The sequence below is a fragment of the Vicia villosa genome, linkage group LG4 (assembly GCF_029867415.1).
Source record: "Vicia villosa cultivar HV-30 ecotype Madison, WI linkage group LG4, Vvil1.0, whole genome shotgun sequence".
Lineage (NCBI taxonomy): Eukaryota > Viridiplantae > Streptophyta > Magnoliopsida > Fabales > Fabaceae > Vicia > Vicia villosa.
In genome coordinates this window covers 142,726,157-142,748,623 of record NC_081183.1, presented here as the reverse complement: position 1 = coordinate 142,748,623, position 22,467 = coordinate 142,726,157, and the positions used below count along the sequence as shown (strand labels likewise).

Here is a 22,467-nt window from a genome sequence, read left to right as displayed (position 1 = left end):
AGGATATGTCTTTGTCCCTTTTAGAAACGTCGGAGGATGATAAACATGATACGAGTTAGCAATAGAGATAACGGTGTCTTAGATAGTGGCCTTAGGGTTCTAATCCATGTGGGGGATGCCTTCGATAGAACAGGGAACATGTCATGTGCCTCTAGTGATCTCAGGGTCATAAGTGTGGAAAGACTCTACCGTATCTTCATTACAACTTGTTAACACGTCATCGTGGAGTCTAGGTAGGAGGAATTGGTTGGGATTAATGGGCTTGGCCCCTCAAAGTTGCTCATTCCAATAATACTCTAGAGTTGTTGACTTTTGGTTGACCTTCATGTGCAAATCCTTCTTATGGATGTTAGTTTTAATATATGTCATATGGGTCACTAGAATGGTGAGTTGAGGTGAGTCGTGGTCTTTCTCTTAAGTTTGTGCCAAGTTTTCTTCAATTGTTGGTAGAAGTTAGATCAGATCCTCTTCTCGAAGGGATGTTTTGTGAGCTCTTGAGATTGTGGTTTCAGCTTGCAACCTCTCTAGCAAAAAATTATGGACGATTGGAATTTGTGTGGCCCTTTGTCAGCGGTTTTCCATTCTAATGTTTGAGAAAGTGTTTGAGCGTTAATGATAGTTCATACACACTATGCTAATGATCCTTCTAAAAAATGAGTACCTCGTGTGATTGTGAATTTGGTTTGGTTTGGGTGGTTTTGGGGAAGAGATTATGCACTCCAAATATGGTTTGTCATCTTGTAGAGGTGGTACCTGCAAGAATTGTGACGCCTAAGAAATTTTATATCGGATGCAAAAGTCATTTTTATTCAAAAAGTGTTGGTACCTGTATTTGACGTTTTTTCAATCTTTTATATGGGTTTTTATAGATTTTTGAGGACCTAGAACCTTCTAGTGTAATATAGTTGTCAAAATGGACAGATGCTAGGGTATTATATTTTATATCATATGACAGTCATCCTTCAATCATTTTCCTAGATCAGGTGTTTTCCTAAAGTATGTCCACACTTGTTTTCAAAATCATGTAAGCTTATTTGGGTCCATAGTTGGTGTAATGGTGCCTCCATTTGATGTCACTTACCTTACATCATGGTAATGTCTCTTATCTTTGATCAAAAGGCCCTTTGTCATTTGTTGATAAGTATTGAGCCAAACTTGTTTGTCATAGATGAGACACGTTGTTAAGTCATGAAATATCTCTCAGCTCGGGTGGGAACACATATTTTAAAATCGGATGGCCTTTTAAATTTTGAATGGTTTATGTATGCTAAACAAAAATTATTGCACTCCCTAGTAATAAGTTTTGCCTCATAAAAATACTTTGTAGGTGAACGAACAATATGTCTTACGTTAGAGGATAAGTCTTCGGACTGGTAACCCTAACACATAGATCAACTGTTGATTATTCGAATAATTAATATTTGGGTTATTACCCACCTTGATCTACTAACCTAAAAAGACATCCCCGGGGACCATGTGTGATAGTTCCAACCTTGGTGGTTCTAATTTACCAAGATCTAATGGTGAATGCATGGATTACAAATCCATGTTACCAATATAAAGCATCAATGTTACTACAAAAACCCTGTTGAAATGAAGTAAGAGCACCAATGGGGAAATACTCCATCAACAAGATTTTAAAAATATTCTATAAAATATATGGCGCTAACCTTAGTGAATTCATCCATGACAATCTGCTTAGCCCTTTTCCATTTCATCGATTTAAAAGATACTCATAATCAAATGACTTTCTTGCATCTTCACAATAAAAAATTGAGAATGAATTGTTGATCGCCTCAACCTTGCAAATATCTCAATAATCTCTTTGCAACTTTTCAAAGATCCATCCAGGGATTACTTTTGTATCTACCCAACATATCAATTGCAAATATATCTAGTCTCAATACATGTTTCACATGCATCAAACTCCCAACAACAGATGCAAAAGAAATATTTTCAATTTGTTTATGTTCCAATTTACTCTTTAGACATTGCATGAAACTAAATTTTTCTTTTTTCTGTATTAGAAAGAGAGATGTTGAATATTTATCCATTTTAAATCTCTCTAAAAATTTATTGATATATGCTTTTTATACAAGCCTAAAGATCATTTTGATCTATCATTAAATATTTTTCTTACAATCACATAACTTCCCTCACCTGTATATTTCATTACAAAGTTGTTAGAGAGAAACTTCTTAGTCTCGTGTAATAAATTGATATTATTAGTTGCGAGAAAAACATCATCAACATATAGACCTTGCCATCGGTTGGAATGTGGTTTGTTCTTTTTAAGACAATGGATCTAGATTTCTTCTTGATCTGTTGAACTAAAGCGCGACTTCAATTATAACCAGTAGGAACGTGATTTAGAAGTTATCATACAATGGTCTTAACTTTCTTATGGATGAGAGGAATTATATCTAGACTTCAATTGCGATGTTTCGTGCAAAGGATAGTTTGTTTTACGACAATGGTCCTACATTTTATTTGTATTGAATGAACTACAAGACGACTTCACTAAGGATAATTTTAACCCTAGTTTGTTATTTTTCCAAACATGGTACGATCTATTTTCAGGTTGAGATGAGTTAATGCCAAGGTTTACTTGCTACAAGTTGGAATGTGGTTTGTTCTTTTTATGATAATGGATCAATATGGTAAATGCATTAAAAAATTATACACATAATTTTCTATTTACATCATATAAACGCGTCGGGTAGCATATAGAGCGTATATGGGTAGCATATTTATTAAATGCGGCGGATAGCGGGAGACTAGTGCACGTGTTCATGGATAACCACTGTCATCTTTATGAAATCATTCGAGAGATTGTTCTAATGACTCTCTAAATGTCAATTTATCTCTTTCTCTTTAATTGTTTTTAATAAAAATAATATGGTAGAAACAAAACATTTTGTTTAACTTAATTAGTTCGTAGTTCTAAAAAAATCATAAATATTTACAAAAATTTATTTACACTGTTATCATCATTTTACTACCAATGCCATAATTTAATTTAAATTATTTCATTATCTTACATATCAATCACTAGAAAAAATCATATTACTAACTCTTTCGGGATAATATTGATTAGTAAAAAAATATTTTCTAAAACAATTAATACTGTAATATATACTTTTTGTTTATCCCCTCTAATATTATTTTTTTTGGTTTACCCCTCATATATTAATTTTTTTATTCTCTCAAAGTCAATTGTAAGTTTCAAAATGACTATTGTAATATTTTCTTTCTTTTCTTGTTGTTTTAATTTTTATCTTTTTTTAGTAAAATTTACATTCACATATATAATGTATAAATAAAACTCATTGTTTATATTATTTACTCATTAGTTAATTTTAGGGTTAATACCTATTTTACCCCCTGCCATATGGGGCGTAGTTGAAAAAACCCCCTGCCAAAAAAAAAGTTTCAAAACATGCCTCATAAATTTTCAAAAGTTTGCATTTGAACCTTTATCACGCCACATCATTAAAAAATCTGATGTGGCATTATTTTCTGTAATTTTTTAATAAACTTATATGCCACATCACTAAGTCATGAAATGTAAAGACCTAAATACCCTTAGTCTTTTTAACTTCATAAACCCTTGACCTTGTAGACCTAATTCACATTCGTGAAGCATCTTCTTGTTCATCCAAGCTTTCTTCTTTTTCTTGTTTCGTTGTTGCGTTTTGCGTTTTGAGTCAACAAATTTCATCTATTTTCTACTCTTTTCTTCATGAGTCAACAAATTTCATCTAACTCAAGCTTATCTTCAAATGGAAGAGTAACTCCCAAATGTGGCCATAATGTCTCCATGAAGTTATTTGTTTCAAGATCGGTTTCAAATCCAGGAAGAAAATACTGGAAGTGTAAGCTGTGGGGTAAAGAAGACGACTGCAACGCATTTATTTGGGATGATGAATTTTGCGGTGTAAGAGAATTTGGGCATCTTGATGTAGGAGTTGTAACACCCCTCTAATACCCCACGGCCATTAACAAAATTAAATCAGAGTAAACATGCAAAGGGTGTCACAATTCAAAAATAAAAGAAAACACACGTTCGGCATATGTCATGCATTCACTGAAACATCTGAAATTATAACTCATAGATAAAAATCATGTTTACACAGCGGAATCAAATCATCAAGTCAACGTTACATCGTTAATGTATCAGACTTCAAATAAAATAAACAATAGAGTTATAATTCGAAACTCAAAACATCGCGTCCCCAGTGTTACATCTATCAGAGCATGACACTGACACAACAACTAAACCGACTTATGAGCTAATCCTCACCAAGTCGAAAGCAGCTATCCTCAATCTGAAAATTGTCAACAAGTAAGGGTGAGTCTCATTCTCAATTAATCAATGTTATGCATTCATAAGCAACAAAACATCATAATATATCATTCACCCAATTTGTCATATATTCAGATTCACATCTATTATTCATCAATTCACACAATAATAGATTACAACACAAACACAGAAATCTATACAATCATGTTATGACAAAATGCATATGACACAACTGACACTATGCATGTGGTACCAAAATTCGTGAATCACATTCACAGGACTTCTCTCTGCGATACTGCCATTCAAGTCGCTTACACCCCACCTGGGCACACGACTAACCTCATCGCTCACACCCCCATGGGCACACGATGACTGCTTACTAATCTCCGCACAATGGGAATTAGCCACCAACGATCCACTCATCAACGGGATCCAATGTAAATGATTTATGAATGAATGCACACATATCACATACTTATATCATCACCGATCCGATGCTTAACATCGTCTCATTTCATCTCACCAATATCATCACAAACAAGTATGTACATGTCCAAGCATCATTCAATCATTCACATACATTCACCACAATCAACATATTAATATTAACAGCATATTAATATTCACAAATCATCAATTATCATCATATAATTCTCAACAATCATACATCGTAATGTTTTCAAAACAACATCTTATATTGTCACATTTCATCATATATGTCAACAATACATCATCCAATTACACAAATCGTCACATGATTAATATTTCAACATAGCATGTATTTAACACATCTCATCACATATATGTACAATACATCATTCACCAAGAAATAAAATCATATTTAAAAATAATTGGATTCACACCTCATTTCATCATTTAAACACGTAGGCTATCTCGTAAGATTCATCGTACTCGAAACGACACTAAAAACAGACCTACGGTTCGAAAGTTACACATCATTTAATTTTCCCAAGAAATAACTAACGCTACAGCACGCGGCGCAACCAACGTTCGCGGCGCGACCTGAACCACACAAACACGTTCACGGCGCCAACTCATGCACGCGACGCGATACGAGAAAATAAGTACGCCTTCGCGGCGCCAACACATGGACGCGGCGCGACCTGAGCGTATCACAACTTCCTGGTTTTCTGCCCAACGGTTCGCGGCGCAAACAGAGGTTCGCGGCGCGACCTGGCGATTTTGCAGAATTACGGGTCTGCGTTTAGACTCTGCGATTTCACATCCTTTTCACCCAAAAACGATTCCAGACAACGCAGACAGACATATAATCATCGAATTTCTCATCATACATCATTATACATCAAAACAACACATCAATAACCAACAATCTATACAATTTCATCAATTATCCCAAATCATAACATACCTAACAATATCAAATCCCAATATACCCAATCGAATCGAATCATACGTTAATCCATCCTATTACCCATAATCACATAATAGAAATTAACCGGAAGAGTCCCCCCTTACCTTAGCCAAGAGTTCTTGATTGGTCTCTCCCTCCATTGCTCCTCTTTCACGTTCTTCGTGTTCCAAACTCTTTTCACATTCCTTTCTCTTATTCTCAATTCCTTATTATTTTATAAAATAACCTTTTAATTAGAATAGGGCCTTTACTAACATAACACCCCCTCATTCCTTAACATCACACACGGCCCAACACCATAAACCATCCTTTTCCAATTAAATCCCACAAACCACATATAATTCTAATTATTAATTAAATTTCCATTTAAATTAAAAATTAAAATATACGGGTGTTACAGGAGTTGTAGAACGAATGAGCAAAATTGAAAGAGACTTTTCACTAAAGATGGAAGCCATAGAGAAAAAGATTGATGTGCTAACAAAGAAGATGAATTACCTTTTAGTTGTGTTAATTTGTCTATGGGTTTTCTTTCTCAGTTCATGTAACAAATAATTTGTCTATGTGTTAATTTGTAAGACTTCTGTTATTGAATTTTGTCCAAGTTATGTTATGTTGGTTCATGTTAACTCATGTTGGTTTATGTGACAATTAATTTGTCTGTGTTGTAATGGCTTTATGAAGGTGTATGGTTGTATTGAAATAGATTACAATGGAAATGACATTTGTTATGTTTTTCAATTCTTATGTGTTTTATTATACCAAAATATGAAATTCTCATGTGTTTTAGTTAAGCCAATACCAAGTGAACTTGGATTGATTCCAAAATATTGACAATAACAAGTACATAAATAACAACTTGGAATGGTACCAAAATGGAACATAATTAACAACTTGGATGGGTACCAAAATGTCACATAATTAAAAGCTTGGATTGATACCAATATGTTCTGATAAGTAGGAGTTACAAAATGGCACATAATGTGCTTAACATAAGTTCAATAACACAGTACATTTGAAATCACCAAAATGGCACTTAATGTGCATAACATAAAGACATTAAAACAGTCAAATTGAAACAATAACACAGCTACTGAGTCATTCTCCTAGCAATTCCCTTCCACTTCTGCTTTGAGATTTTCTTTGATGCACTCCAACCAGATCCTTCAGGTTCATCAATTGTCAATGGTGCATCAGATGTTGATCCAGGCCCACCATGTCGTTTGGCATTTCTCACCTCCTTCAACCTCTCACTGACCCTTTTTCTTGTTGGCTTCACAGGCAAGACCTTTTTCTTTTTCTTTGTAGGAGGTTTTTTGACACTTGCTGAAGCTGGCCCTGGTTCAGTCATTGCAGCAGGCTCTGAAACAGCTAAAGGAACACTTGTTGCAGCAGCAGGTTGCATAACAGCAGGTTGTGTGGGATTATCAACTTGTGATGTTTGTTCTTCAAAGAGAGCCATCATATCATTAAGCAATGCAACCAACTCTGGATCTTCAACCACAGATGGAGCTGCCTCAGTTTGAGCTTCCATATTTCCACCAGATTGAGCCTGTTCAGTAGAAGCCTCAGTTGGAGCTGCCTCAGTTGGAGCTGGCTCTTGTACATGTTTTCTTGATACTTTGGTCCTGGGTGTCTTCCTCTGCATTCAGTATCAAATATGAGAACATATAATTTGTCAAATATAAGAACATATAAAGACATGAATTGTGAGGGAATACCTTTCTCTTGAATGCATTAGGATTTTGCTCAGTAGCTTGACACTTCCTAGAATTGTGGCCCAATTTGTGACACTTTGTGCATCTATAGGATACACCTACCCTTCTCATCCTTGATCCACTCTCATCCAACTCTCTAAACCTCAGTTTCTTAGGCCTTCCAGGTCCCTTCTTGTATTGTGGTGGCAACAAATTTTCAGCATCCACAGTGGGCCACATGTCCATGCCAAAGGATAATATTGGTCATTTGGGTCCCTTGCTACAGCAATTAACAGTTGACCTCCATATTGTGTCTTAAGATGACACCCATCTACACCTATAAATGGTCTACAACCATGGGTAAACCCTTTCTTGCAGCCATCCAAACAGAAATAAAACCTCCCAAATCTTGGTGGTAGTGTTGGATGTGGTCTCTCAGTGTTTATCTTGACAGTATTACCAGCACAATGGTTTCTCACTCAGCTGCATAACTCCACAACATATTATACTGTTCCTTTGCATCACCTTCAATTATTTCATCAGCAATAGCTTTTGCTCTCCAAGCTTTTCCTTTGGTGATGCCTACTGAATATTTCTGTCTAAGCTCAGCCATAATTTTAGACAACTTTACTTTCCCTTGTGATTTCCTTTTTTCAACCACTAACTTAGAAACCCACTTAGAATTGGCAGACTTGTTATTTAATACCCTTGCACATGTGTGGGTCCCCACCCAAGTCTTTATCTGGTATGTGTGACTGTCTCCCACTTTACTACATAATGCCAAAAAGCCACATTTACCCTTGCACTCAACCCTAACCCTATAACTCTCATTCTTAACAAAACTTATCTCTCTACCATTTAATACAGACCACTCCCTAATAGCATCTTTAAATTCAGAGAGAGATTTGAACTCCATACCTAATTTGAATTGAAAGTCTTTGTTGAGCAGCTCTGATCTGAACTTGTCATACTTTGGCTTGGAAGGTTTCTCACCCATGTCACTTTCATCAGCATCTGAACTATCAAGTTCCTCACTAGCATAATCCACATCTTCATCATTGGTTGTATTCCTCTTTGAACTAGATCCTAAGACACTCTTGGGCACCAATAGATTAACCTTCTTTACCATGCTTTTGGCTTTCATGTTTTTGGGATCCTTGGATGCACAACGCTTGAATCTCAAAGATTTCCCATGGACATTCACCCTATTCCCACTCTCGGGCAGAACTACCTCCACTTGATCGAATTGTTCATCTTCTACTTCAATCACTCTTTCCTCTTCACTATCATTGAAACATTCTCCTGCATCAGTATCAGAACCACTGCTCTCAGTTTCACTAGATGTGCTGAAGTCATCCACATTAGGATGAACCACCTTGGTCATCATGTCCTTGACACCATGCTCCACCCAAATATGGCCATCAACCTTACAAGCCATACAATGCTTAGCAATTTCTACACAAGCTGCATCATCAACAACATTCATAAAGCCTTCATCTAGTTGCGGTATCTTTCGCCATAGCCTAAAACCTTCATATCCCCAATCCCTAACCAAACTAACAGCTTCAAAAAAACTCCATTTATCTTCATCCTGACCTTCAACAATAGTGTCGCTACCCCCTCTGTAATATATATGACCCTCTTGCACGAAGTGTCCCCCATGGTGAAATACTACACTAAAAACACCCATACCTGCAGAAAAGAGACAATATTCCATCCAATATTTCAGAAAGATTTTCACTTGGGACCACAATCAGAAGAAGACAATACGTGCGAGAATAGAAATCACAAGAAGACAATACGTACCTTTTTAACTTCGAATTTAGAGCGTATTCAGAGTGTGCGAAATCGTATTCAGAGAGTGCAAATTCGTATTCAAGTGTTGCTTTGTTACAGTGAAGTGTTGACAACAGTGGAAGATGAAAATGAAGAACCCTAATTGTAGGGTCTGAAACGATAAGAAAATCAAATGCACATCAGAAATGAAGTTAAAAAGACTAAGGGTATTTAGGTCTTTCCATTTCATGACTTAGTGATGTGGCATATAAGTTTATTAAAAAATTACAGAAAATAATGCCACATCAGATTTTTTAATGATGTGGCGTGATAAAGGTTCAAATGCAAACTTTTGAAATTTTATGAGGCATGTTTTGAAACTTTTTTTTTGGCAGGGGGTTTTTCAACTACGCCCCATATGGCAGGGGGTAAAATAGGTATTAACCCTTAATTTTAATATATAAATTCTAAACAATTACAAAAAATCAAACCAAACACTATTCAATAGGGTCTTCTCTATTCACAACAATTACTAAAAATCAAACCAAACACTATTGTTTAAAAGAGTCTCTTTCAATCAACTCATATTAGTGGTATTAGATTTTGCTCTTTATGAGAATATAAAGTGAGAAAAATTAAGTAAACTATATTCCTAAAAAAACATTAATATCTAGAAGTATATTTTTATTACAATTTGTTCTGAGTTTGAAAATGTTATAATTGTTATACAAATACTACCTGGAAAATTTTGAGTTTATAATATGAACTTTTGTATATTGAGTTAGGAAAGCAAATACTAGTAGCTTTGTTTATCACAAAAAAATTATGATAAAATGCTAAAACCATAACGTATTAATCAAACCTCTTGGTTGGTCAGTTAGACTTAGATTTTTCTACTTATTGTGTATTTGTTTGGGTCACATATTTTATATACAAGAACAATGGTCCAGAGTAGTTTGAAATTTCAAATTTCTATTTATTGTATAAATATGATTTACATACATGAAATCACAAGAACAAAAGTTCAGAAGATTCACTACCAATTAGTCTTATTTGAGTTGAAGCAAACATTCCATTCATGCAAGGACAAAGTGTCCTATTACTTTTTTCTATTGACATCAAGTGAGTGAAACAGGGAGAGAGATCATATTGATAAGAATTCGCGGTGAAACTTCCTGAGATAGCAAAAATTGAAATTTTGTATACTGGTCAATCACATCCTCTCCTCTCCCCCTTCATTTATCAACAAATGGATAAAGAATGTGAAAAAGAAATGAATCGGCGGTGGGTCATGTATAGTTGATGCTCAGCAAATCTATCAACACCATCAAATATGTGTGGTATTCCAACAGTTGACATCCAATTGAATTATGAGTTGCTTTTCTATTCTTTATTCTTATTCTTATGCCAGATTGAAATTAGTTGAATTAGCTGAGCCCTTAAGCTACACTCCTCCACCTGAAAATGCAACACTTCCAGATTAATATGAACTGCTGGAGTGGAGATAAACAAGATTTTCTATAATAACAATGTAAGAATTGTTTGCAAGACTAACCTGTGACCTATGTGTCTTTGACAATAAACCTCCGCACTCGTCAATAAGAGCTCTTTCTCCTCCAACAACTCGGGCTAATTCTGAAATAGAAGTATCTATTTCTTCTGCCTAGTGTTTGAAAAACATTAATTAGTGCAGTACCGAAAAGTAAATCTAAAATGTATGCAATACCACCAAGTTGATGGTTTGAAGTAAAGTAAGCGCATTTCAATTCTTTAGATCCCTTCTTTCATCTGTCTTACCTTTGGCATTAATTTCTGGGTATTGGAAATAATTGTTTCCATCGTCTTTAGTGCTGCATTCAGAGACTCCCCCAACTCTTTTACATCAACCTGTGACATTATACATTTCGTGAATTAGTAATTGCAAAATATCCAAATGAATAAGCATGGAGGAAAGAGAGTAGTGTTAGTTGGATTTTTAGTCATACCCGAACATTCCCACCAGTTGGAAGTTGCGTTGAGGCATTCAACAAAGCCTGAATTGCTTCAGTGAGGGAAACAGAATAGCCTTCTTCCATAACAGACCACTCATCCAGATATGGAGTCTGCAATAGCATCCAAATTTATTACTGATGCATATGTTTCTAGGCATTTACAAATAAAATTATACTTGATGGCAAAGAACGCAGAGTCTTCTTAATTCCACCTCAAGATATGTTAGTTGCAAGAGGTGGTTATGTTGAAAAAAGGGTAACATAGACTTAAACATTCATGCCACAAAAGTCATCCAGCAATAAAAAAAATTGTATCACAACCGAGACCCAGGAAACAAGTATTTAAAAAATATAAAAGAAACGTTCAAAATCATTGGCGGCCTTACTTGAGCTTCAAGAACTCTTGATAGGGTCTGTAATCTCTGCAAACGCTCCAATTCTATGCGTTTCTTGTTCACAGAATCACGCATTTCTGATATTTTCATTGCACGAGATAATAGTGCCTTCTGTGAGGATAAAGAAGAGACACAAAAAGCAACAAAAGAGCATAAGGTGGTGAAATTGTACAGCATAGCTCAATATAATAAAAACTGTCACAGAACTGAATTAAAGTGGATGTAAATGTGCAAAAGAAAGTTCTGAATAACAAAAGTGCAATAACACGTGCGAACCTAAGTTTTGTACTTCCCTTAAAAAACACTTACACTTTAATGAAGGGTATTTGAAATAAACTAGAACATAATGACCAATATAAATTACGACTCTGAGGCCACCGTGGCTATAATCGATGTCATTTTAGCATTTTATCCAAGTTACTTATACATTGTAATAGAGATCCCCTTCATGCTAAGATGGTTCAACTCCAAGGCCACCGTGGCAACTAATTTCCAAGTAACAGTACTATTAGTTTAGTTAGGAACATAGGAAATTGTCACAAATTCTGGTTTTTTCTTTTCACCAATTCCGTTATTTAGTATCTATCAGTAGAGTTGCTGGTTCATATATCAGTCCCAATAAACAACTCTTTGGTTGTTAACAATAATTGAAAAACAAATGCGATATGTTTCAAACTTGTCTACTGTAAAATTCAAACTTATCTATATACTCACAATCAGCAATACAAGATAATATACACCAAATATTACTACTAAAAACTTGTAATTTAATTGGTAAACCAAGTGTAGGCAACAGACCTCGCATTCTTTTTGCTGAACTTTCATTGCATGTTCCACCTTTGCATTGGCAAATCTCCATTGAAGATACCGATTATGAAGCAATTTGAGATTAGTCACATCATCCTGATGACTACCTTTCTTCCCTTTCCTTGCATCTGCCGCAGATTTCGTTGCATACTGAGGAGGAACCGGCGGCAGTCCTCCAACCTTAACCCGATCAATGCCAGACGAAGACAAACTAACCGAACGAGACAAATTGTTACCAAATTTCTCAGCCACAGATCCAGTAGGCACCTTAGGTTGCTGCATCAAAACATCCCCGGTTTCAGAACGCAATTCAGGAAGTGATTGTGTACTGCAATGAATATCAATATCATCACGTGAAGTTCTGGATGATGAGACGCCACTAGATTGAAACAATTTCGCAGCAGCTGAAGAACGGGCGTTTATAGGCCTATGAGGTTGGTGGTGCGGTGTTTGTCGATATCTTGAAGAGACGGACATCGTATGGATTGGAGTATCAGGTCTAGAAGGACAAGGTGTGGCACATCTAGAAGATGGTTGTTTCGAAGGGTGATGAGAACTGGAACTAGGGTTTGGATTTGGGTTAGGGATATTATCGAAAACTCTGTTTGTTGTTTCTTTGAAAAGCTTCACAGATCTTTGTTGTTGCTGTTGTAGTTTCTTTTGAAAAGAGTATCCGATCGGGAACGAGGATTCGGAATTCTCGTCGTCGGAATCGTCTCGCTGTTGCCGTCTTTGAGTGGAGGAGATGGAGGGAGACATGAATCGGGAGCTGACTTCACGTGTTTTTGGTCGGCGGTTGTGTTGTTGTGGTTGTGGCGGATGCGGATGGGGAGTGGGGTTTTCGGAAACGACGTCGTTGTTGTTTTCTTGCATCGTGTTTGGTTGAAGAAAGTTGCAGTTGAAGTTGAGAAAGAATTTGAGTAACAGAGAAAGAAGGACGAAGAAGAAAGAAAGAAGAAAAAATGGCCGTTGGGGTTTGAGGGTAACGATGCTAGTGATGTGTTTGGTGAGTGGTTTACTTTGCAACGGTTCTAGTTTCGAAAATCGATAAAAATACAAACGGGTTTTTTTGGTTTGTTTATGTTACATTTTACACTGCGCTCTCGTCACATCAAATACATGACAATTGTTTATTATTAGTGGGACTTGATTTTGAGAACTAAGTACAAAGGAAATTTTAAAAATACCTCAATGAGAAAATTCTAACATTATATACATTATATTTTGTGAAAAAAATAATTTTGTTAAAAATTATTGTGTTTTTTATTTTTGATTTATCGCATTGACCAATCTTTGATTAATCACTTTAAAACTTAATTTAGTTGATAAAAAGTTTTTAATAAATAACAACAATAATTTAAATATTATTTGCAAAACCTAACAATAATTTAAATATTATTTGCAAAACCCATTGCATCCAATATTCAATCAAAAAAAAAAACTAAATGAGTTTGACTTCTATCCACTAAAAAAAGTTATATTGTAGATCACATTCATAGGTATGCTTTTAAAAATAATTATATTTTAAAGCAAATCTATCTAATGATATAATAATTTTGATTGACATACACTAGATATTTTTTATGCTAAAAATGTATATAAATAAAATGTTTGATTAACAAACATAAAAATTAAGAATAATTTTTTTTCGAAGTTTTGACAATTTATATGGTTTAATATGGATAATTTTGTAAGAAAATTCTTGAGAAAATTAGCAAAATTATTTGTTTGTTAATGACAAAAAAATGTTAAAAGAATAAGAAAAAGATATAGTAATAAATAATTTTAAAAAAATGCTCACTCGTGCATGTTAAAGAATTTATAAATGAAAAGTTAGTCTTAAAACACAGTAAAAAAATTGATTATAAATTTTCAATAAAATTAATACTCAATTTTCAAAACACTTAGAAAAACTAATATTAATGTTTCATTAAAATTGTAAAATAATATATAAAACTAATATTAATGTTTCATTAAAATTGTAAAATAATTTATAATTTAAAATAAATACTTTTTGCATAATAAAATATTAATTTGATTTAATATGAAAATTCTAGATAATCTTAATACGATTAAATTGAGTATAATATAATTGAGTTTGTCAAAAAAACTGCTGTAAAGACTTCTATGAAAAAAGTGAGTAAAAAAGAAGTTATCAAGTTAATGCTAATTATAAATCCAACAATACAATTATAAAATCATCAAATACCATCTTGATGTTGAAGAACTTAAAATTAATTTACCCAAACGCACTGCTAAAAAAACCAACCTGAAACCGAAAGTGCCAAACAGCACCATGAAAGGTTTAAATATGATGAAAAATACTGTATTCAGTGAAATGTGAATGTACTAACTACTTTCTGTCTTCCTATTAATTTAATGCATAATGAAAACTCATCCATACAAAATAACTGTATTAATTGTCTCAATGGTGAACTAAAATTTTCAGAACTCACTAGAACTAATCCTAGGCCTAAACCTGTAAAGACGTATACATAAAAATAAATGTGGTCGACTCTGAATTGTGAACCTCCATTTTTCATGGCAGGAGCGTAGTCAATAACTTGCGTGAAAAGCCAATTTCGCAGAAATGTCCTCGTCCAACCTGATAGACTGACTTCCCATGAGATCTCGGTGGTACAACTTGGAGTGCAGGAGATAAATTAGATTCTTGTATTATGCCAATTCCTACTCTATAAATTGTATGGCTGATATGTACAGAGGAGATTTTGAGAGCATTATTTTGTTTAAAAGAATCATGATGGTGAATATGGGCTCTGGCCGTGAAATCCTGATCTTGAAGAAGTAAAAGAACTTCTGGAAGTAAAAGGCTGGGCTGTTGAGAGCAAGAAAAACAACTTATGGTAAAATGATGCCAAAACAAAATTAATTTTATGACACAATCAAATAAATACAAGAAAAAAAAACTCATGACTAATGCTCAAGTATAATACATACATGACCATAAATGGAAAATAATTAGCAGAAATACAACTATAAATAATCCATTAAAATTGCATGAGAGGGAAAAACAATTTTAAATGGTCAAACTTGCCTTCTTCATCGTCTTCTCCATTATTGCTTGTAAAGAATGGGGTAAGGTAGTTTCTATCTAATGCTGTAAAAGATGCAGCACTGCAATAAAGTGAATAGAAATTAGAAATGGCAACATCGTTTGCGGAACATGACATGTGTCAGCTCTACGATTGATTCATTTAAAGAACACTCATACGCTCAAGCACACATACTTAACAATGTAATAGTTTTGTTATACCTCTTGTGGAATTCTTTTAGCTTCATCTTTATTTTGTTCCCAGATGACGATGATTCGTCATCATATGAAGGAGCAATATAACCATTGTCCTCCTCATAATTCTTGCAAACGAAACAACAAACATTAGTAGAAATAGACAAGAGATGCATGAAGTAGATTCATTGAGTTAAATATTATCCAGAGTGTCCGGAATCGGGATCAATGTGTCAGTCGAAATTGAGTTTTTCAAAGTTGAAGTTAACAAAAAAAAATTGAGAATAAAAACTTATTACATGATATGGGTTCATATAGTTCAAAAACCACAATACTGTGTTGATTGTAGAAGTGAGTTTACCACAGTCATCAGGTGAGGGACGGGATAATCATATCAAATACTTAATTCAGAGTCGGGATTTTTTATACCTAGAAGTCTATTTAAGCTAGGGGGCAGTCATCAGCATCTATTTCATAGGCTAGGACTTTTTGAATGTTTCTCTAATGGATAGGTAGAAAACATTTTTAAATACAGTTCAAAAAGATAAGTATAAGCTCAATCACATGCTTCAACCTTGTCCGCACGTATAAGGAAATGCTATTTCTATACAACCTAGTCCCACACATACATACGCACAACCCTTATTGCATGCTTCCATTATTTAAGAAAGCAAAGCAAACTCATCTTGCAGGCTAAGAGCTATCACTGAAGTGACTACAGATGTTTAAATTATAATTAAATTATAATATTACTGAGCTACTACAGATGTTTCCCGGTAAAAAAACAGAGAGGAAGATGGAGGGTAGTCAAACCGCTAGAGGTAGAGGAAGACTTAGAAAAATTATAAGAGAAACTATTGAGAGAGATCTTGAAGTAAATGAGTTGGATAGAATCATGATTTTTATAGAACAATTAAGGCGTAGTTTGAGCCATGTAGATGTAGCCAACCCCACTTAGTAGGAAAAGGCTTGGTGGTTATTGTTGTAATGCTTCCAATAAAATAAGAATAGAATAAATCAAAGGGTCTTGCTAACCAGTGCCCTCAGGGCAATGGGTAAGCATTCCAAAAAAGTATTCCACTCGAGCACCGGCAATGTTATTTTCTTAACTTCAATAAATTGACAACACATGTTTGTTTCTTACAATTTTTCACTTCTTTCGAAGATCCAACATGACCACCATAAGTATCAATATCTCTTCAACAAGAAAAACTATATTGTATGAAATGAATTTGAGATATAGCATCTTAGAGTAAGCCCAGATTATGTTGTATTTGGCAGTTCGTCTTTCAAAAACATTAATGATGGGTGTCGCTTCCAAATGCAATTTCAATGTAAAAGTCGTAAACAAGAAACATAGTAGAGATAGATTACACACACAAAATAAACAAAAGCAAGTCTTAGCTGTGTTATTTCTTGCAAAACTTACTGTGATGGGACCAACTGCAGCCAAAGAGTTATCATTGTGATCTTCACCACCGACGACATCTAGAGCTTCCAGCATGGTACCTGTTGAACCACCAATCAGCAATACCTGAAACAAATAAATAAATTTTCATATTTATATTCTAGATCAGCAATGGTTATTAAACGAAATGTTTACCCATTAATCAATGACACTTCAATATTCTGTCACAACATGTAACATAATTTCCTTCGTTCATGATTAAATCATTATATACAACCCCAATCCTCTCTCTATCTCTATCTCTCTGTCAAACCAGAGCTCAAGCAGCTCACTATATCGTGAGGTAATTGCTTAAAATTGGATTCGGAGATCCTGCACTCTTTGTAAGGTTTTCAAAAAGAAGTCAAGAATATACAGTTTAACAATTAGTTTTCCAATAGGTGTTAATATAACCTTCTGCCGAACAAATCCACTTATCCAATATTTCCTTGTATGTCCACTTATCTATCTCAATATTGTCATCTTCATTATACCCAGTTTCTCCAGTTTACACTTGTTGGCATGTTGTGAGCCAAAATAACATTCAATTAACATGCAATGTACAGCAAGGCAGTGTCTATTATAATACCCTTATAGTGATATTTTATACCGATTAGTTTAATTAAAGGACAGCGAGAGTGTTCCTACCGTCAAAACAACGATTGCTGTAGTTGCAGTGAAGATGGTCTGTCCATGTCCTTCTGGAAGATCATGAACTGATTGCAGAGCAAGGGCAAAGGCCATTGCCCCTCGAAGTCCTGTTCATGTTGCAAAACTTAGACACCACAATAAAGAAAAAGCCAAAGAAAAGAAGCAGTTTCTTTCAATAGCACAACTAATTAAACTTTACAAGGTAAAGTCAACGGCTTGCGTTGATTATTTCCTTACCACTATACCAAAGTGCTTTTTGGTATTTTGGAGGTATCTGTTGATGTGCAGGTCTCACAAGATTGACCAGGTAAGCACAAGAAAAGACATTTGCAGCTCTGCATGAAATCACGCAAAAAATTTGCTGTCAATTTCGATGGGAAATGTGAGAGCAAAACATAAAATTGTCGAGTACTACTCCGGTCTCAAATATAAACAAAAAAGAAGTCATATTTGGTGGTCCAAAATATAAGCAAAATCGAACTACTTTCATCTTATTTAATAGTATTATTCTTAAAATACCCATTAATGGAACAAACTCCCAAACAAAATTAAATGAAAAGAAAGGATAATTTGTAAAATGTAATTAGTTTTTTCATTACAACAAAAGAAAATAAGATGAGGTTAACCAACATTCTTAATATGTATGTAGTTACTAGTTAGTAAGTTTAGCTTATATTTGAGACCGCAGCAAACAAGTGCTATCTTTAACAAGAAAGCCTTAAAATAGATGTGTCACTATAATCATAGACTAGTAATGAGAGAAATCAGTACAAAATACCTTGCAACTATAATGAATATCTGAAGTAATTATCGAGAAGTTAAGGAAAAGTACCAAGAAGAATGTGAAATGCTTAGCTAATGGAAATCACAGCACTTGACTATTAAGGGAAAAAGAAAGGATACAATGGAGAAGAATATAAATCCAACATGAGACCAGCTATGTTGTTCCATAGCAATGTCAAAGCCCATATATATAAATCTGTAAGAGACAAAAGCAGTCCACACATCATTTAGAAGTAATGTTTGAACTTGAGGGAAAATACTGTAAATGAAATCATCCTTACATAAATGTTTCTGCTAATGATGATATCAATTCAAAAAATGCAGAGACAAATCTTTGAGAACTTCGTGACAAATTTGAATACGCATAGTGCTTCATGACCTAAAACAAAACACCAAAGTAGTCACCACAATGTTTTGATACAGACATGAAAATAACCCAGGAAAAATGCCATATGCACTTACAATTCCTGTGAATAATATTGATACGATACCAGACAGACCAAGGCCTTCAGCCAGCATGTACCTAAAAAATTTAAGAGTTTACACTGATTTGCACCATGAGTGGAAGAATATAAGAAAACCTGGTGAAACCGCTATCAAGAAATGGTCCGTGAAGATTGCTTACGAGAAATATGGGAAGAGAACAAAAAGACAGCTCTCCAAATTCTGAAGGCTGGATAGAATCATAAAAAATAAAAAATTATCAGTATTTTGTAACATGAATCATTAAACAACAAATATCTAAAGAAAACTGATGTTTGATACTTACTTGTCAACATCCAAGCCTGCATACTTAAATAGGTTCTGGCAGTCAAGGTTTTACGAAAAAAAAATCTTGATTTTTAAATTTCTAAAGATGTATACAGTTGATATAAAGGACAATAATGGATTTTAAAGGATATTAAAGCAGATGTAAACCCAACTCCAACCCCTGCAGAGACAGCAAGCGAATCACAATTATAACTTATGAATACTGAAAATATTAATACTAATTCACTACAATACACAAGCATTTAAGACTATAAGTTCATAAGGTAAACAAATTTTCCAGTGTGGTTCTCCCTTTCTTCACCCTATTACAGCCAAAACAAAACACAGCTAAAAACTGACCTGCAGACATAGACCCAACAAAAGTCTCCAAGAATCTAACAACCACCATGAAGAAATTCTGTCCAGTTGGATTATTTTTAACCAATGACATTGTCCTGCAAAATAAGTACTTGGGTTAAAATCGACTTCAATGATACTTGGGCTATTTCAGATAAGCATATGATACTTCGGAAGTTTAGGTACCTGTACAGAGATATTGCCATCTGCCATAGTGCAAGAGAGAGGTCAGGACAAAAGAAATAACATATAACGGGCAAGAATAAAAAACGAGAACGGCCTTTAGCACCGTCTATCTTCAGATCACAGCTGAAATCAAATTTTTAAAAAAACGACTGTAGCAAAGAAACTTACTGCATCATTCAAAACAGATTCTCCAAAAACCAAAGCATATAGATTGACATCAGTGCCTAGCTCCTGCAAAGAGGGCAGGTTAATTTTCAAATTCAGTGTGAATTGAACCAGATGCAAGCATATAGATTGACATCTGTGCCCAGCTCCTGCAAAGAGGGCAGGTTAATTTTCAAATTCAGTATGAATTGAACCAGATGCAAGCATATAGATTGACATCTGTGCCCAGCTCCTGCAAAGAGGGCAGGTTAATTTTCAAATTGAGTATGAATTGAACCAGATGCTATATATTTACTATACACATAAGACTCAGAACTGAAGCAGGGCCTTCAACCTTGACGCAATCATTGGAGTTGTTGTCATGTGGCCAAGATGCCACAGGTTAGAATATTTAATTCAAGTTAATCAATCTCTTGCAAATGGAAGGTAAGGCTGTGTACAATATATCGGTTTGACTCTTCCTAGTGGGACCTTGCCATAGCAGGGAGATTAACGCACCAGGTTGTCCTTTTTTGTTCTTAGAATGTATGGGCTGGGTCTAACTCATCCGTACAAAACCGGTTTGTAGGATGAGGATTGCCCCCAATTATAATATTCAGGCCGCCATATATTGTCCGATGTGAGACTCTTGACATTTGTAATACTCAAAATTACCATGAAAGCTATATCAGTTCTTCCTTTTCACATGCTTCTAACCCACACATGTATATCATGTTCTCGACTGATACACTCTATTTGTGTGTGGGGGATATGCTTTAGATTTTGGGAAGGTAGTGAGTCCTGCCTAGTGCCTAGTAAGTATGTGGCCTTTGTTTTAAACATGTATTTTGAGTTCCGAGAATTATAAATTGTAACCTAGGAAGTCAGAACATCAATACTTTATGGACTAACAGAGTAGATGTAAAAATGGATGAATTAAAAAAATAAAAGAAAAAGTGGTATGTCACCTGAAATATGGACAAAACCGTAACAGGATCGGTTGCCGATATAAGGGCGCCAAACATCAGGCACTCAACAAAAGGTAGTTTATACATAAGGAAGAGCAACCCACCAAGATAACTACAGCACATATGGAGGAAAAAAAACATAAGCATTAGATTGAAACCATACCACCCTAATGTGCTATGCATTCTAAACTTAAAAATGATCACTTAAAAAAGAAGGATGCAAACAAAAACTTACACCAAGACACCCGTCACAACTGAAGCAAGAAAGGTACCAAATATAGCAAATGTCACAATTGCACCAAAATTTGAGAAAAATGGTTTCTGCAAAAACACACATTACCACAGTCAAAACATACATCTAATAGAACAAAAAACTACAACTCAATACAACAGAAAAAACTAAGGAGGAACTTACAGGTGCAAGACTGAAACCAGACTGAGTAAAGAGCAGAATCAAGGAAAGAAACAATGTTGAAATAAATTGCTACATAAACTAACCAACCAATATACATAAATTAAATAACTAAAAACTCAACAGAAAATAATAATTTTATCATTAACAGTGTTAATAAGGATATAATATGATCGGAGGTAACAGGAACAGGAAAAAAAACTCCTCATGAAAATTGAACCAAGCCCTATGAAAAAACGGGAAAAAAAATTAGAAACACAAATATAAGAAACAGAGAAAACAAAAAATTAAAGAAAATAAATAACCTGATATTAGTTTCAGTATCTGAAATGTTAGCTAAAACACCAACAATTAACCCTAGAGAGTGAAACAAAAGAATTTAGGTTAGAAACTGAAATTGAAATTGAAATTGAAGAAGAGACAAAAGAGGCAACAAAGAGAGAACGAAATGGAACCTATGAGAAGAGAAGCACTGGCTTCAGGAATGATGTAAATCTTCTTACGACGGAGAACGTGACCGAGAACGAAGGACAAGACCAACATCATGATCTGAAGAAGAATTCCGACGCCGGCGGCTTGTTGTTCCTTGCCGGGAGCCTTACGAGCATCGGCCGGAGAAATTTCATTCTCCGAGCCCATTGTGAATCACGGAAGAACTCGATTCGATTCGATTGTTGTGTTGTTCAATCACAGAATGGTGAGTTTTGTTCTCTCCCTTAACTGTGATTCAAAATTGTTCTCTCGTACTTCAACACGGAACTCTTCTAGCTCTTATGTATTATTATAATTATAAGTAATTAATTACTGTTAATTACTATTATGATTATCGTAATTAATATAACCTTTGATCCATTCATATGTTCTTCCAAACTTCGGTTACGTTTTGGGATAGTAATTTTAGAGATTACTAATCAAATTATATTTTAGTATCATATTCCCTCTTTAAATAAAATATTATATTTTACTAATTTTTAAGATATTATTTTTAGGGTCGGCCTTGTGCATGTGCATGAAGTGTTACAGCACAGGCCCCAAATTTTAGGAGGCCCCAAATTTTAAAAAGTTCAAATGTTTTTTATAAATATTATTCAAAATAAATAAAATGTTATAAAAAAAATCTAATAAATAAAAATATGTTATGATAAAAATTCAGTATA

At 34.5% G+C, this 22,467-nt stretch overlaps 2 protein-coding genes across 2 annotated transcripts; both read right to left on the bottom strand.

The window, feature by feature from the left end:
* Window positions 1–9,847: 9,847 nt before the first annotated feature.
* LOC131599820 (protein ENDOSPERM DEFECTIVE 1-like) lies at window positions 9,848–13,422 on the bottom strand. The gene is made up of 6 exons (XM_058872075.1): window positions 12,357–13,422; window positions 11,550–11,669; window positions 11,158–11,274; window positions 10,970–11,059; window positions 10,728–10,835; window positions 9,848–10,630 (listed from the first exon to the last, which is right to left on the bottom strand). Exons 1-6 carry the CDS (start codon window positions 13,236–13,238, stop codon window positions 10,556–10,558), a joined length of 1,392 nt encoding a protein of 463 aa, XP_058728058.1. The 5' UTR covers window positions 13,239–13,422; the 3' UTR covers window positions 9,848–10,555.
* A 1,255-nt stretch (window positions 13,423–14,677) lies between these two features.
* LOC131595348 (sodium/hydrogen exchanger 6) lies at window positions 14,678–22,140 on the bottom strand. The gene is made up of 22 exons (XM_058867682.1): window positions 21,766–22,140; window positions 21,616–21,667; window positions 21,477–21,536; window positions 21,314–21,338; window positions 21,134–21,219; window positions 20,899–21,010; window positions 19,955–20,017; window positions 19,787–19,806; window positions 19,604–19,698; window positions 19,396–19,424; window positions 19,263–19,294; window positions 19,119–19,166; window positions 18,956–19,016; window positions 18,775–18,872; window positions 18,614–18,689; window positions 18,489–18,508; window positions 17,948–18,045; window positions 17,708–17,817; window positions 17,042–17,146; window positions 15,640–15,740; window positions 15,421–15,500; window positions 14,678–15,201 (listed from the first exon to the last, which is right to left on the bottom strand). Exons 1-22 carry the CDS (start codon window positions 21,947–21,949, stop codon window positions 15,122–15,124), a joined length of 1,635 nt encoding a protein of 544 aa, XP_058723665.1. The 5' UTR covers window positions 21,950–22,140; the 3' UTR covers window positions 14,678–15,121.
* Between the last annotated feature and the right edge of the window lie 327 nt (window positions 22,141–22,467).

Excerpts from the sequence above, each read along its gene's own strand:
- LOC131595348 (XM_058867682.1), bottom strand. The coding sequence starts at position 21,949 with ATGGGCTCGGAGAATGAAATTTCTCCGGCCGATGCTCGTAAGGCTCCC. Across the intron at positions 21,537-21,615 it reads GATACTGAAACTAATATCAG|GGCTTGGTTCAATTTTCATG; the intron begins GTTATTTATTTT and ends GTTTTTTCATAG. Across the intron at positions 19,295-19,395 it reads TTGGGTTTACATCTGCTTTA|CTATTTAAGTATGCAGGCTT; the intron begins ATATCCTTTAAA and ends GACTGCCAGAAC.
- LOC131599820 (XM_058872075.1), bottom strand. The coding sequence starts at position 13,238 with ATGCAAGAAAACAACAACGACGTCGTTTCCGAAAACCCCACTCCCCAT. Across the intron at positions 11,670-12,356 it reads TTCAGCAAAAAGAATGCGAG|AAGGCACTATTATCTCGTGC; the intron begins GTCTGTTGCCTA and ends TTATCCTCACAG. Across the intron at positions 11,060-11,157 it reads CAACTGGTGGGAATGTTCGG|GTTGATGTAAAAGAGTTGGG; the intron begins GTATGACTAAAA and ends ATAATGTCACAG.